Below are 13,178 nucleotides of genomic sequence, written 5' to 3'. Positions count from 1 at the left end.
GAGCACACGTTCTCCACCCTGGGGCCCGCGTTCACAGCCGTGGGTGTGAAGCCACATAGCATCCCACTCCGCTGCAGGGTCACAGGGAGAAATGCACTCAGCACAGCAGGCCTGCATTGTCCTCAAGGAAACATGCTCCTCACACCACAGAGACACAGCTGGCTTTTCCTTCCACCCTGCCCTGGTGTCTTCACCTTTCTCTTCATACACCAGCGTGGGCCCCAGGATCAGGAGGACCCTGCCCATTACGCAGGCAGCAGGTCTACGCTGGGAGCAGAGGCAGAACCTCGCCAGGGCTCCGACCCCTGCTCTCTCCCCTCAACCGTTGGTCCTGCCCCTGGACGCCTCCTCTGTGCCCACTGGGATGTGTCCTCCTGGCCCCTCCAGCCCTATCCTCACAGGGATCTGCATCCCAGGGACCCTCACCTGAATCCCACTCCTGCCCCTTCCCTCAGACCTGGGCTGGGCCTGACAGAGGACAGAGGTACTGGGGAAGATCCCTGGGGTTCTTACACAGCAGCCTTGGAGGCCCAAGGAGGAGGATACAGCCATCACAGCCTGGGGGGAGATGCAGGTCCACCCCCTGCCAGACTCAGCCCCAGCCTCAGCTCTGATGCATCCCCTCTTTGTCTAACAGTCCCCAAAACTAGGGCAAGGGGCTCCACACCGTGGGGACACCAGGGACCATGAAGACTGGGAGCAGACCCAGAAGTCTCTGAGCTCCTGAAAGGACAGGGGACCAAGGCTGAGAAAATGTGGAGAGGACAGTTTGTTTTATCAAGTTCATGTTCAGTGAAACAAACTGGTCCCTCGGGCTCCCTCGGCTCTCACCCTGTGAGCGTGATGGACACCGCATGCCCCAGGCACTCAGGCGTTTAACCCTGGAAGCTTGAACAAGGACGTCCAGGGCTTTGATTTCAACCAGCCATGTCCAGATCTTATCATTCTCAAAAGTTTTCTGTATCTCTTAAGACCATATTCTCTGACACAGTGAAGTCATACATTCATAACAAAAAGGATAAATACATATTTTCACAAGTAAAAATGCAAAAAGTACATTCCAAGTGAACAGATTCTTTAAAAAGAGAAGATCTTAAATATTTTTTTAAAAACCTAGAACAGACGAATGAAGAAAATACCGCTTCTCAAAATGGGATGCAGCAAAGGGTGGTAGCTGAGCAAAATGCATATCCTGTGTCCTTACATGAAAGAAGAATAAAGGGGAACGTTCTGTTGGGGGTTCATTTTTAACTTTTCAATTTTCTTTTTTTGTTATTGTTGTTTTAACTTCTACTCAAGACAGCTTGGATTAACTTTTCATTTTGAAATAGTTTCAGATTTATTAAAAAGTTGCAAAAAAAGTACAGGAATTATTCTGTCTGCTTTATATAGATTTTCCAAGTCTTAACATTTTTCATAACTATAGTACAATGATCAAAACCACAGAATCAGCACTGATACAACTTATACTCTAATCTATAGACCTCGTTCACGTTTCAGCCATTGTCCCCCTCACAGCCTTCTCCAGTCCAGCATCTAATCCAAGCTCACATGTTTCACTTGGTTGTCCAGCCCCTTTAGCCTGCTTTAACTTGGAATGGGTCCTCAGCATGGATTTATTTCATGACCTGACACTTTTGAAGAGTAAAGGCCAACTGTTTTGTAGAAAGCCCCATCATTTGGGATTGTTGCTTAAGTGTGCTGTTCTGTGTATTCACACTGATACCTTTTTCCCACGGCAATAATATTCTGTATTTCCTTCCTTCTTGTGTACTTTTGATCTCTTTTCTCCCACAGTGACAATGCTGGCTTGTGACAAAATCAATTTATTTCAACAGTTTAATGATAATATATCTGCATCTGTATTTATCCTGTTTGAATTCACTGGGCTTTTGAGTCTATAATCTTCAGGTTTATGTCCTTTTTCAAAATTGAAACATTATCAGTCATTAGTTCTTCAGATCTCGTTTCTGTACTCCACTCTTTCTCCTCTCCTTCTGGGACACCAATTATACAGCTGTTGGACTTTTTGGTATTGTTCCTGAGGTGCTGTTCATTTTTTGTTTTGTTTTGTTTTGTTTTGAGACAGAGTCTCCCTCTGTCACCCAGGCTGGAATGCAGTGGAGTGATTTTGGCTCACTGCACCCTCTGCCTCCCGAGTTCAAGTGATTCTCCTGCCTCAGCCTCCTGAGTAGCTGGGATTGCAGGCACCTGCCACCATGCCCAGCTAATTGTTGTATTTTCAGTAGAGATGGGGTTTTGCCATGTTGGCCAGGGTAGTCTCGAACTCCTGACCTTAGGTGATACACCTGCCTCGGCCTCCCAAAGTATTGGGATTATAGGTGTGAGCCACTGAGCCCTGCCTCATTTTTTTTAAATCAGTGTCTTTTGTGTTGTTCAAATTGGACAGCTGCCACACTGACTCTTTCCCTTTTCATTTCCATTCTGCTGTTGGCCCAGCCAGAGACTGCTTTATCCTGGTGACAATGTTTCCATTGGTGCAATTCCCACTTGGCCATTCTTTGTACATTCTCCGTGAGCCTTCTTATCTTTCCATTTATCTCGAGAGTGTTTGCCATTACTTGCTAAAGAATGCTTATGATAATTACTTTAAAGATGTTGATGATTCCAACCCTCATGTCATCTCAGCACTGGCACCTACTGATTGCCATTTTCCTTGCTCATTGAGATTTTCCTGATCTTTTGTAGAAGTAATTTTGGATTGTGTCCTGGGCGTTTTGAATGTTATGAGACTCTGTGTCTTATTTAAGTGGTATGGAGAATGCTGCTAGTTTTGTTTTAGCAGCAATTGATGTGGTTGGGCTTATGCTGCAAGTGCAGACCAACCTGCAGAGGCTGTGGCTTCCACATCAGCTCAGTCTTTAAAGCCTCAAGGTGTTTGGGTATGCAGTTCACTCTGACACCTTGGTGGAGGTAGATCCCCTCACCTGGCTCTCATAGTCTATGCCATCGAGGGTCACATCCATGCATGCCCAGCTCGGGAGTGAGCCTGAGGTTTTACTGACAACACGATGGATTGCTTTCCAAAGTTCCTCATTACCTGCAGTTTCTCTGATGCTATATGGTCACCTGGGATTCTTCTTTGGGGCATCTAGTCAGAAGGCTGTGGCTCATTATGTCACAGTGCTCACACTTCCTCCCTCTTCGATCCCCTCTGGGGTCATGACGTGGGAAGATGTAGAGAGAGAAAGACCTGTGGCCTTTACCCCACCCTCTCAGAATCACAGCTTCTCTGATTAGAGGCAAGATCCCTGCCCTCAGTGTTGTGGGTCCCTGCAGGCTCCATGGTGGCTCCTGTGGCTGCTGCCAACCCATTCACTGAGTAAGCCCTGGAGGGGTCCCCCAGAGCTCCCCACCTGTGCCCTGGTGTCTGCTCCTAGAGTGTGGGCTGCCTTGAGTCAAGGCCAGGGAATGCCAGAGGAATGAAAAGGGAAAACTTTCCACTGGTTTGGTGGGACCTCACATTTTTGTCTTATTTCTCAATCTTCCTGATAATTTTATGATCAGAGGGTCCATTTGCATGTGTCCTGGAGGCAGCTCAGATAGCTTCTCCATGTGTTTCAGGCAGGTTTTAGAGCTGCACTCAGCAGAAGAGATGGGAGAGACTACCTCCTCCACCTGATCTTGAGCTCGAACCAGCCTTGGCAGTGCTGCCCTCGACGTGCTGCACGTTACCCTCTGCAGCAGGTGCCACCCCAACATCAACATCCCTAGGGCTGTTTTCATTTGCATTTCTTCCACAAGTGAAGGGCAACATTTTTCCTTATGTTTAAAGTGGTATTTTATATCATTGTTGCTAATTGTTTTTGTATGTTGCTCATATTTTCTATTAAGCTTTTGGCGTTTGCCTACCTCCCCCAATTAAGAGTTCTTTATAACTCCCTGGTATGTGTTTGTTTGTGTATGTGTGTGCCCATGTGCACCTCATACAAAATATCTATATTTTTATAGAGTTAAATTAGTCAATCTTTTCTTTTTTTGCATTTGGATTGAATTAAACTTAGGAAGTCTTTCTCCACACTCAGGTAGTAAAGATATTCACAGCCGGACACAGTGGCTCATGCCGGTAATCCCAGCACTTTGGGAGGCTGAGGTGGGCGAATCACAAGGTCAGGAGTTCAAGACCAGCCTGGCCAACATGGTGAAACACTGTACTGAAAATACAAAAAATTAGCTGGGCGTGGTGGCGGGTGCCTGTAATCCCAGCTACTCGGGAGGCTAAGGCAGGAGAATCGCTTGAACCCAGGAGGCGGAGGTTGCAGTGAGCTGAGATTGTGCCACTGCACTCCAGCCTGGGTGACAGTGCGAGACTCCATCATGGAAAAAAAAAAAAAGATATTCACTTATCATTTCTTTTGGTGTTTGTACACTTTGGTTGTTTAACATTAATTCTTATGTGTGCTATATGGATGCATGGGTAGAGGTCCTATTTGACTCCTTCCAAGGATCCATTCATTTGTTCACACATCAATTATTTTAACAAGTTTATCTTTGATCCAGAGATTTGAGATTCTCCCTGTATTGTACATTGAGTTTCCATGAATTCTCGGGTATATTTCTGGTCTTTCTATTCTACTTCACTTGATTATTCATTAGCATGATGACACCACACCTTTTTAATTTTTGAGGGTTTTTTTTTTAGTATGTTTTAATCTCTGGTAGTACTAACCCATTAATAACTCAACTTTTTTTCAGAATTTTCCTAACCAATCTTGAATGTTTTTGTTTGCGTATCTTTCGACTTGTCTTGCTTAAGAAAAAGAAATCATGATTTTTATAGCAATCACATTAAATGAAAACATTTCATAAATTAGGGAGGACTGATGTCTAATGGCATTGGTGCCATTAGAGAACAAGGAACAGCTGAGAACAAGGAACAGCTTTACAATTGCTCAAGGCTCCAGGTGCATCTCGCAGGAGTGCATTGAGTTTTATTCCCTTAGATTTTGCACATTTTAAAATCCAATTTATTTTTAAGCATTGAATTTCCCCCCAATTGTAAATGAGGTTTTCTCTTCCATTATATCTTCTAGTTAGTTCTTGCTTCTATATAAAAAGGCTGTTGGTTTTCACTTTAGTTTCATATTCTACTACCTCATTGAATGATTTTATTGAATTTTCTTATCTTAGCATTGCTCCATTAGGGCTTTTTTCCTTTTTTTTTGACGGAGTCTCACTCTGTTATCCAGGCTGGAATACAGTGGCGCGATCTTGGCTCACTGCAACCTCCGCTTCCTGGGTTCAAGCGATTCTCCCACCTCAGCCTCCTGAGTAGCTGGGATTATAGGCGCCCGCCACCACACCCAGCTAATTTTTTGTATTTTTATTAGAGACAGGGTTTCGCCATGTTGGCCAGGCTGGTCTTGATCTCTTGACCTCATGATCCGCCCGCCTCAGCCTCCCAAAGTGCTGGGATTACAAGCGTGAGCCACCATGCCCAGCCAGGGCTTTCTTTATAAAGAGTTTTTGAGGTAGATGGGTCAGCAACAAATAGATTGTATTTTCCTCAAATCTTTTGCCTCCAATTGCTTTCTTCTCTATTTTTCTTTGCTTTTGTCTCCACTGCAATGTTTAAAAAATGACAGTGTCTGTCCTGGTCTTGTTCAGTGCATTAGTGGAACCACATCCAGTACTTTCCCATACAGTGAGTTTCTGGCTTCAGGGTTCACACACACACACATGCACACACACACGCATGCACACGTGTGCACACACAATCATGTTATTGTCCAATGTGCTACTGAATTTGTCTTGCTAATATTTTATTTAAGATTATTGCACTGATATATAAAAGTGCTATATTTTCCATTTTGGTATCATCTTTATCATGTTTAGCTATCAGTGTGATGCTTGCCTTGTAAAAGGAACTTGGAAACTTTACTTCTTGGGTCCAGATTGGCAAATTATGTTTTTACTAGAAACACTTCATTTCATCTAAATTTTCAAACTTATTCCATAGAGGTATGCAAAATGTCTGTTGTGATCATTTGTTTTATTTTTATTTATTTTTTTGAGACAGGGTCTCATTCTGCTGTCTGGGCTGGAGGGCAGTGGTGCGATCTCAGCTCACTGCAGCCTTCACCTCCTGGGCTCAAGAAATCCTCCCACCTCAGCCTCCCCAGTAGCTGGGACCACAGGCATGCACCACCCAACCTGGCTTCTTGTGACAGTTTGATCAATTTTACTGAAGTGTGATTTACACACAACAAAAAGCACCCATTTTAAGTGGTCAGCTCAATGAATGTTGGTAAATTTACACACCACATACCCACCACCATGCTCATCACACTTGCCTCCCCCAACAGGCACCCACCATGAGTGACATGGCCCCCTATCTGCATCCATCTCCAGGCAACCACTGATCCACTTCCCACCACTTGGATTCAATTTCCACTTCCTGGGATTTTGCATGAATGGGTGGCTGGAATGGTTCAGCCTCTTTAACCACTCAAGCCGTTTATCTGTGTTTCCCCTTCCATCTCATTCTCAGTCTTGCCAGCAATATCACCATTTTGTGCATCTGTTGACTTTGTGGATCTTCTCTATTTTAGTTTATCATTTCTTTAATAACACCTTTTGGGGGGACATTTTCCTTCAGACCTCCCTGGGTTTAATTTGTTGTTCTTCTCAAGGTTCTAGACCTGAATACATGGCTTCTTAATTTTCAGCCCCTCTTCCTTTCTAACACAAGGGCTTAAGTCTATACATTTTCCTCAAAGCACCGCTCTCATTTAAAACAAAAGCTGGTTCTGATTTTTGTTACCATGCCGCTCAAGGAATTTTTAAGAAGCCTATTATAGTTTCTTCTTTAACAGATGAACTAACTGAAACGTTAATTAAATTTCCCATATTTGAAATGTTAAAGTTTATCTTCATCATAAACATTTAATTTAAATGCACGTGGTCAGAGAACATGGTGCATGAGAAGTGTGTTACTCTGGGACATTGAACGTGTCAGGTCTACACCATGGGCTGGTGTGTTACCCTGGGACATTGAACGTGTCAGGTCTACACCACTGGGCTGGTGTGTTACCCTGGGACATTGAACGTGTCAGGTCTACACCACTGGGCTGGTGTGTTACCCTGGGACATTGAACGTGTCAGGTCTACGCCACTGGGCTGGTGTGTTACCCTGGGACATTGAACGTGTCAGGTCTACGCCACTGGGCTGGTGTGTTACCCTGGGACATTGAACGTGTCAGGTCTACGCCACTGGGCTGGTGTGTTACCCTGGGACATTGAACGTGTCAGGTCTACACCACTGGGCTGGTGTGTTACCCTGGGACATTGAACGTGTCAGGTCTACACCATGGGCTGGTGTGTTACCCTGGGACATTGAATGTGTCAGGTCTACACCATGGGCTGGTGTGTTACCCTGGGACATTGAACGTGTCAGGTCTACACCATGGGCTGGTGTGTTACCCTGGGACATTGAACGTGTCAGGTCTACACCACCGGGCTGGTGTGTTACCCTGGGACACTGAATGTGTCAGGTCTACACCACTGGGCTGGTGTGTTACCCTGGGACATTGAACATGTCAGGTCTACACCACTGGGCTGGTGTGTTACCCTGGGACATTGAACGTGTCAGGTCTACACCATGGGCTGGTGTGTTACCCTGGGACATTGAACGTGTCAGGTCTACACCACTGGGCTGGTGTGTTACCCTGGGACATTGAACGTGCCAGGTCTACACCATGGGCTGGTGTGTTACCCTGGGACATTGAACGTGTCAGGTCTACACCATGGGCTGGTGTGTTACCCTGGGACATTGAACGTGTCAGGTCTACACCATGGGCTGGTGTGTTACCCTGGGACATTGAACGTGTCAGTTCTGCACCACTGGGCTGGTGTGTTACCCTGGGACATTGAATGTGTCAGGTCTACCCCGCTGGGGATAGCATCGCCATTTCTGGCTGTAGGGTGTCTGATAAAAGGTCTTGATTTTCCTTTGTTACTCAACTGTATAGAAGGTTTTTTTCCCTATCAGTAGGGGGAGTATGGGTGATTGATTATCAATGTTGCTGCAATTGTTATTTTTTAAAATAAATTTATATATAAAAAATGATGTGTTAAAATTGAAAATCCACATGCAAAACAAAACAAAACAAAACAAAAAAAACTAATCCAGACACAAATCTTATACCTTTCACAAAAACTAACTAAAAAGGACCATAGGCCTGAATGCGAAATGCAAAACTATAAACCTCCTAGAAGAAAATGCAGGAGAAAATCGATGTGACCCTGGGTTTGGTGATGAGTTTTTAGATACAAAACTGAAAACATAATCCCTAAAATTAAAAAAAATTGATTAAAAAAATCGACAAACAGGTTGGGCATGGTGGCTCAACCTGTTCCTCTTGGGCTCAAAGGATCTGCCCCCCTCAGGCTCCCAAAGTGTAATCCCAGCACTTTGGGAGCCTGAGGCAGGCAGATTCCTTGAGTCCAAGGGTTTGAGATGAGCCTGGGCAACATAGGAAGACCATGTCTGTATTTAAAAACAAACAAACAAACAAACAAACAAACTCAATAAGAACATAAAAAATGAAGAAAGCATCTGACCAGACACCTCGCCAAAGATCCGCTGCTGGCAAGTAAGCAGACAGAACAAGGCTCTGGGAACAGGGAATTGCAAATGAAGACACCTACGAGACACCAGCACCGCTTTTTAAGTGGCTGAAATCTAGAACACTGACAATATCAGTTTCTGGCTGGGATGCAGAGCGACGGGCACTCCCCGTCATTGCTGGTGAGGGTGCAAAATGGTGCGGCTGCCGTGGAAGACAGGTGTGAAGTTTCTTACACAGCTACACAGAGGCTTCTCGGCAGCTCCGGCAATTGTGCTCTGTGGCATTTAAACAGAGGAGTTGAAGGCTGATGTCCATATAAGAACCTGAACGTGGACGTTTATCGTAGCTTCATTCCTAATTGCCAATGCTTGGAAACAACAGGATGTCTTTTGATAGGCGAGTGGTTAAACAAATAGTGCTACATGAAGACAGTGGAATATTATTCAGGGATAAAAAGAGATAAGGTAACAAGCCATGAGAAGACATGAGATGGAGTCTCACTGTGTCACCCAGGCTAGAGTGAGGTGGCGCGATCTTGGCCCACTGCAACTTCCGCCTCCCAGGTTCAAGCGATTCTCCTGCCTCAGCCTCCCAAGTAGCTGGGATTACAGGTGCCCGACAGGCTGCAGGGACAGTCCTTATCCTCATCCTCCCAGCTGGAAGGATTTTTGCAGATCTGGCTGCTCCAGTGGTCGCCGGTACCCACCCACAGAGCCCTTTGCTGAGGGCTGGGCAGGGCGGGTTGACGGGGAGGAGCAGGAAGGAATGAGCACCATGGGGACATGAGAGTTTATTGTCTCCAAGAGGGTGAAGGTCGTGGTCCCAATGCACAGGTGGGGGCACCCACAGTGTTATCCTTCCTGGGTTTCCCTTGGGCAGAGGGGGCTGTAAATGGGAAGGCAGAGTGGGAACCCCATCTGTAGCCACACCCGGGTTCTTCTGCCCCTCGAAGGGTCCTGGACAGCATTCAGGGCAAGGGGTCTCATGCAAGGGGCCATCGCCACCAGAAGCACTGTCTTTCCCACCACCAACACCAGAGGCACCGTCCTTCCCCATCACCCAACACCAGAAGCACCATCCTTCCCCATTGCCCATCAGAGGCACCGTCCTTCCACATCACCCACATTAGAGGCACCGTCCTTCCCAGCACCCACACCGGAGGCATTGTCCTTCCCAGCACCCACACCGGAGGCACCATCCTTCCCATCACCCACACCGGAGGCACCGTCCTTCCCATCACCCACACCGGAGGCACCGTCCTTCCCATCACCCACACCGGAGGCACCGTCCTTCCCATCACCCACACCGGAGGCACCGTCCTTCCCATCACCCACACCGGAGGCAGCGTCCTTCCCATCACCCACACCGGAGGCACCGTCCTTCCCATCACCCACACGGGAGGCACCGTCCTTCCCATCACCCACACGGGAGGCACCGTCCTTCCCATCACCCACACGGGAGGCACCGTCCTTCCCATCACCCACACGGGAGGCACCGTCCTTCCCATCACCCACATGGGAGGCACCGTCCTTCCCATCACCCACATCAGAGGCACTGTCCTTCCCCAGGAGGAGCAGTTGCTGAATCCTTGGGGTTCCCCAGCACAGGGGCCCCCGTTGGGGAGGAGTGAGGTGGCTAGATCCGGGGTGGAGGCAATGGCACACTCCCCACCACCTCAGAGAAGGAGGGTCCCCCCCAGTGTCCTGGAAGGGGCGGAGGCAGGATGGCAGTTGGAGGCAGGAGACGGGATGGGCCAGCAGGGCGAGGAGGGGGTGTAAAGGGAGGGCCCTCACAACAGGGCCCTGAGGAGGCCGAGGCCCACCTGGAGCAGGAGCCCCCCTCGCAGGGCCCAGCTCCCCTCCTGTGGGGTCAGTGCCCTGTTGCAGAGAGCCCGGGAACAGCAACGCCTGGTGATCATGCCTCGCATCGCGGGGGCCGGCGACCATTCGAATTTCATGTTGTCATTGGGACATCTGGGAGCACAGCGTTTGCTGAGCAGGACGCGTACACTCCATTCTGCAGAAAAGAGGAGAGGCAGGTGGCCCCAGAGCCCCAGCAAGGAGTTATCCACAGTTATCCGGAAAGCGCAAGGATGCTTTCCGAAGGAGCAGCGGCGACCAGAAAGAACTAGAGCAGGGAACCTGGCCCTGCGAGGGGGGCCAAGAGACCACCTTCTCCTGTCCTTTCCTGGGCGAGGTGCTGCAGAGCTGGGGAGCCTGGCTGCCCAGGCCACCTCCGCCCCGCGGCACAGCAAATACAGACTCCAGGGCAACTGGCTGTAAGGGGCTTTCCCCTGAAGCCAGGCACAGCCTGGACCACCCCTGCCAGCCCTGGGGCATGTGTGTGGTGGGGAGATGGGGTGACTCAGAGCAGTGGAAAGGGGCTGCCCATCACAGAGAAACTGCTGGGCTGGGTGCCCAGCCCTGGGCTCGTTTCTCTGTACTGCTCACTTAAAGACATGGCAGAGACTTTCTGAGGGACATGTGTCAGTCAACAACCACGGAACCCCTGAAGGGATGCACAACACTCAAAACCCAAACTGTTGAGAAAAGAGCTTGGGTGGAATCGCCCTTATGTGTCATAGAGTGTTACGGTGTGTTGTGTTGCATTCTATTTTATTATATTATGTTGTATTATGTAGCATTATAATACATCGTATTACATTAAGTTGCAATATACACGTTATATTCATTATGTTGTGTTATACTATATGACATTGTCACACACTGTATTCGATTCCAGTGCAGCCTGCCCGATGCTGGGTTGTATGGCAGGTGTACTGTGCTGTGCTAGGAAGGGCAGATAACCCATCGCCTCGAACAGCTGCCGATCCCCACCCGTGCGTTCCTGCTGTCTTTGTAAATTCAGTGACATCAGAGCCTTTGTCCTGCTGACAGTTCCTAGTGACACTTCAAATGGAGGAGAAAAAGAAAAGTCGAAATTCACACTCTGGGACGCTCGCCCGAGCCCAGCGCGGGAGAGAGAGCAGGAGGCACTGTCGGACCCACAGGGCCCCAGGCCCTGGAGCACCGAGGACTCATAGCTAAGTCGCTGAGAGGCGGGGGCACCGGCCCTTCCCCGGCACCTGGCACCTGCCCTCTGCCCGGGGGGGACTCACTAAAAGAGACGACCACCTCGTTGGAGATGCAGACTTGGTCCAGCGGGCTGCACCGGGTGGGCAGGCACTCCTTCCAGCTGCTGACCTTGAAGCACTGGTAGCAACTCAGGTTCCGAGCTGTGGGCAGCAAGCGGGGCGCTGTGGACCGGGGTCCGCAGCTCCAGCCCCGACGCCCCCAGCCGAGCCCGGGCCGCGCCCTACCTGGCGTCGTGGCGCAGCCAGCAGACGCCGCAGCCAGCGGGAGGGTGCACAGGGTTAGGACGAGCCTCTCCATGACGCCAGAGGGCTTAGCCTGAGTGGGGTGAGGTGGGTGTTGCAGGGGGCTTCACCCAGAGACCCCCCTCCCCAGCTTCCTGCTCCCGGACGCCCTGCTTTACTCAGGGCGCACCCCTCATCCCACACTAGCCTCCTGCGCTCCCGGACGCGGCTTCACCCAGGACGTCCCCCAACTCCAGCCTCCTGCGCTCCTGGACTGGGCTTCACCGAGGGCAACCCCCACCCCCAGCCTCCTGCTCCCGACGCTCGCTCTCCTCCCTTCCCCGCATCCCCTCTCCCTGGGCCCTCTGCCTTTGGTCACCCTTCCAATCTCTCTTTCTAAACCCTCGGAGCCCGTTCTCGCCCGACCCTCATCCCAGCCCCCCGCCCACAGTCCGGACCCCTCTCCCGGCACCTTCTCTCCTGCCAGGCTGCGGAGATCTGCGTCCTGGAGGAGGAGTCAGCCCTGGGACCGAGGGGGCGGGACCGGCCAGCCCCTCCTCCGGGCTCTTGCACTGGGGCGGCTCCGGGGTCCCCGAGGACCTCAGCGTCTGCCTGCAGTCGCCTCCTGCGGAAAATAGCCCGAGGCCGGGGAGGAGGGGGACGCCTGCAGGTCCCCCCAAGGCCAGCCTCAACCCCAATCACAGATCCCGGGCTCCACGCCTTGGGGAACGAGGGGCCAGATTTGGTTCCTGACTCAGGGACCCACGGAGGCTGAAGGAGACCCAGAGGGCCCTGAGAACCTCAAAGGGCGCGGAGGGCGGGACGACCCTTTCCCTGGGGTGGGGCGGGAGTGGTCTGGATTTGGAAGCAGGCGGGGGAGGGAGGAGGCTTCAAAGCGGAGGAGAAGGAAGAGGGAGGAGGCGGAGTAGGGACCCTGGGGCGCAGGTGAGGTTTGGACAACTTGAGATGGAACGGGAGCCGGCCAGGCGGATCCAGGAAGGAGCATAGTTAAGCGCAAATGAGGTTGGCGGGGATGGGTAGGCCACAGGCGCAGAATCTTCGTTCTTTCTAGAGTGCTTGGAGCGCTTTCCCCTGGCAGGGGTGGCCCGGGAGGAGGGGAGAAGGGAGGAGAAGGGCAGGTGCCTCCAGGTGCCCCTCAGGCGGGCTCGGTCGCCCAGAGGAAAGCAGGGCGTGCTCTCATAGCCTTACAGGAGCCTGGAGCTGCCGCAGGGGTTGGGGCCTGCGGCTCCAGGACTCCTGCCAAGTTTCTG

General features: G+C 50.3%; 1 protein-coding gene across 2 annotated transcripts; it reads right to left on the bottom strand.

Moving 5' to 3' along the window:
* Positions 1-10,371: 10,371 nt before the first annotated feature.
* On the bottom strand, positions 10,372-11,997 carry LY6L (lymphocyte antigen 6 family member L). Of its 2 annotated transcripts, XM_054561086.2 has the most exons (3): positions 11,911-11,997; positions 11,710-11,826; positions 10,372-10,607 (listed from the first exon to the last, which is right to left on the bottom strand). In XM_054561086.2, exons 1-3 carry the CDS (start codon positions 11,981-11,983, stop codon positions 10,381-10,383), a joined length of 417 nt encoding a protein of 138 aa, XP_054417061.2. In that variant the 5' UTR covers positions 11,984-11,997; the 3' UTR covers positions 10,372-10,380. The 2 variants fall into 2 exon arrangements, 1 of the variants encoding a protein (XP_054417061.2); XR_008527712.1 differs by lacking the exons at positions 10,372-10,607; positions 11,911-11,997 and adding an exon at positions 11,392-11,500 and having other exon boundaries at positions 11,710-11,794.
* Positions 11,998-13,178: the final 1,181 nt, after the last annotated feature.

The sequence above is a fragment of the Pongo abelii genome, chromosome 7 (assembly GCF_028885655.2).
Source record: "Pongo abelii isolate AG06213 chromosome 7, NHGRI_mPonAbe1-v2.0_pri, whole genome shotgun sequence".
Classification (NCBI taxonomy): Eukaryota; Metazoa; Chordata; class Mammalia; order Primates; family Hominidae; genus Pongo; species Pongo abelii.
The sequence above is the reverse complement of the archived record's forward strand: the minus strand, read 5'-3'. Positions and strand labels throughout refer to the sequence as shown.